This window comes from Mesitornis unicolor, unplaced genomic scaffold (assembly GCF_000695765.1).
Source record: "Mesitornis unicolor isolate BGI_N332 unplaced genomic scaffold, ASM69576v1 scaffold12715, whole genome shotgun sequence".
Lineage (NCBI taxonomy): Eukaryota > Metazoa > Chordata > Aves > Mesitornithiformes > Mesitornithidae > Mesitornis > Mesitornis unicolor.
In genome coordinates this window covers 1-2,182 of record NW_010183517.1, presented here as the reverse complement: position 1 = coordinate 2,182, position 2,182 = coordinate 1, and the positions used below count along the sequence as shown (strand labels likewise).

Genomic DNA, 2,182 nt, shown 5'->3' with positions numbered 1-2,182 from the left:
CCTGAGTGTCGCCATCAGGTTTAGTGCTGCCGAAAAGCCAGGCTGTGACACTCAGGACAGCTGCCACTCATTTATTTTGACAGTTTTTTAGTTATCTGTGATGCTGAACGCCCTGGTAAATGCATCGTGCTCGGGTCTCCAGGAACAGTGTGGCCCCTGTTAGGGCTCTGCTCTGTAGCTGCTGACAAGCACGGGTCGATTGGCCTGGTTGGGACAGATGTGCCCAAACAACCGAGTCCCTTCAGCCTTTGGGGCACTCCTTTTCCAGCCTGGCAGCAGGAAGAGCAGCCCTGCCCTTCCTCGGGGAAGAGGAGGAGGAGGCTCCATCCGCCCAGATGGAGCGGAGCCGGCCGCGCACTGTGTCCATGAGGAGCTGAGCTCTCCCTGCTGTGTGGGCTGCTAATGGATGAGGATCTGCAGGGACCAGCATGGGGCTCTGATGGGGCACATCCATCCTCACCGGCTCCCAGCTTTGCTTTGGGTGCAGAGCTCAGGTGCTGTGTGGAAGGTGACAGAGTGTGCCTGTGCTCTTGGCTTCCCTGTCCCCCTGTGCCCATTGCAACTGCTGTTGGGGTGCAGCTGGGGCTGTTTCTTGGGTTTGGCTGCTACCTGGGAGGTGACGACAAACCTGCAGGATCCCAACAAGCCTTTTCCTTCCCTTTCGTCTTCAGTGTCTTTCTTTTTTCTTGCACTTCCTTAAGCACCTTTCAAGCAAACATAGCCTCCCATGGCTGCCTGCCCCAGCCCACGCCGTGTCCCAGCCCTCGGAGGCCAGGCTGCATCCTGTGGGTGCCCAACGCTCACTGTGGTGCAGGGGGCAGTGGCAGAGGGGCAGAGCCAGGAGCCTGGTGAGCCCCACCTGCACCAGCACAGCTGCCCAGCACCCAGCTGTGAACCCTCAGCTGTGTGTGAGACAGGAGAGACCCCTCTCAGGGCGCTCAGCATTGGGGCCAGTCTTGTTCAATATCTATGATTTGGATGAGGGGATTGAGTGCTCTCTCAGTAAGTTTGGAGATAACACCAAATTAAGTGGGAGTGTTGATCTGCTCGAGTATTGGAATGCTCTGCAGAGGGACCTGGACAGTCTGGATTGATGGGCAACAGAGCTGGGGAGGGGTCTGGAGCACAAGAATGATGGGGAGCGGCTGAGGGAGCTGGGGGGTTTCAGCCTGGAGAAGAGGAGATGAGGGGAGACCTCATCGCCCTCTGTAGCTCCCTGAAATGAGGGGGTAGAGAGGGGGGAGTCAGTTCCTTCTCCCAAGGAACAAGCAATGGGATGAGAGGAAATGGCCTCAAGTTGTGCCAAGGGAGGGTTAGATTGGATATGAGGAAAAATTTCTTCCTTGAAAGGGTTGTCAAGCACTGGAAGGGGCTGGCCAGGGCAGTGGTGGAGTCACCATTCCTGGAGGGATCTAAAAAATGTGTGGATGTTGCACTTGGTGACGTGGTTTAGTGCGCATGGTGGGGTTGGGTTGGTGGTTAGACTTGGTGATCTGAGAGGGTTTTTCCAACTGTAACAATTCAATGGTTCTCTCTCCAAGGGTGTCTGTGCTGCAGGTGCAGAACCAGAGGGACCTGCTGGTTCCTGCTGGTTCTGCATCTCCCCATCCTGGCTGAGCAGGGAGTCCCCACGAGGTCTCAGCTTTGACGTGTCATTTTTTCCTCCCTTCTCCTTGCTCTGCAGGCTGCAAAATCAAAGCGCTGCGCGCCAAGACCAACACGTACATCAAGACGCCGGTCAGGGGCGAAGAGCCCGTTTTCATCGTGACCGGAAGGAAGGAGGACGTGGAGATGGCGAAAAGGGAGATCCTCTCGGCTGCCGAGCACTTCTCCATGATCCGGGCGACGCGCAACAAAGTGAACGGGCTGACCGGAGCGATGCAGGGGCCCCCCAACCTGCCGGGACAGACCACCATCCAGGTGAGGGTCCCGTACCGTGTAGTGGGGCTGGTGGTGGGGCCCAAGGGAGCCACCATCAAGCGGATCCAGCAGCAGACGCACACCTACATCGTGACGCCCAGCCGGGACAAGGAGCCCGTCTTTGAGGTGACGGGCATGCCGGAGAACGTGGACCGGGCGAGGGAGGAGATCGAGGCACACATCACCATGCGGACAGGCTCCTTCATCGACATCAACGCTGACAACGACTTCCACTCCAACGGCACCGATGTCTGCCTCGACC

At 57.8% G+C, this 2,182-nt stretch overlaps 1 protein-coding gene across 1 annotated transcript in view; it reads left to right on the top strand.

The window, feature by feature from the left end:
• The window catches only part of LOC104540371 (RNA-binding protein MEX3D-like), a gene marked incomplete at its 3' end in the record, with an annotated part of 5,079 nt that extends 2,901 nt beyond the window's left edge, over nucleotides 1-2,178 (top strand). The window contains exon 2 of the mRNA XM_010184170.1: nucleotides 1,685-2,178. Within this exon, the coding sequence (XP_010182472.1) occupies nucleotides 1,685-2,178 (494 nt within the window). The remainder of the gene's footprint in view (nucleotides 1-1,684) is intronic.
• Between the last annotated feature and the right edge of the window lie 4 nt (nucleotides 2,179-2,182).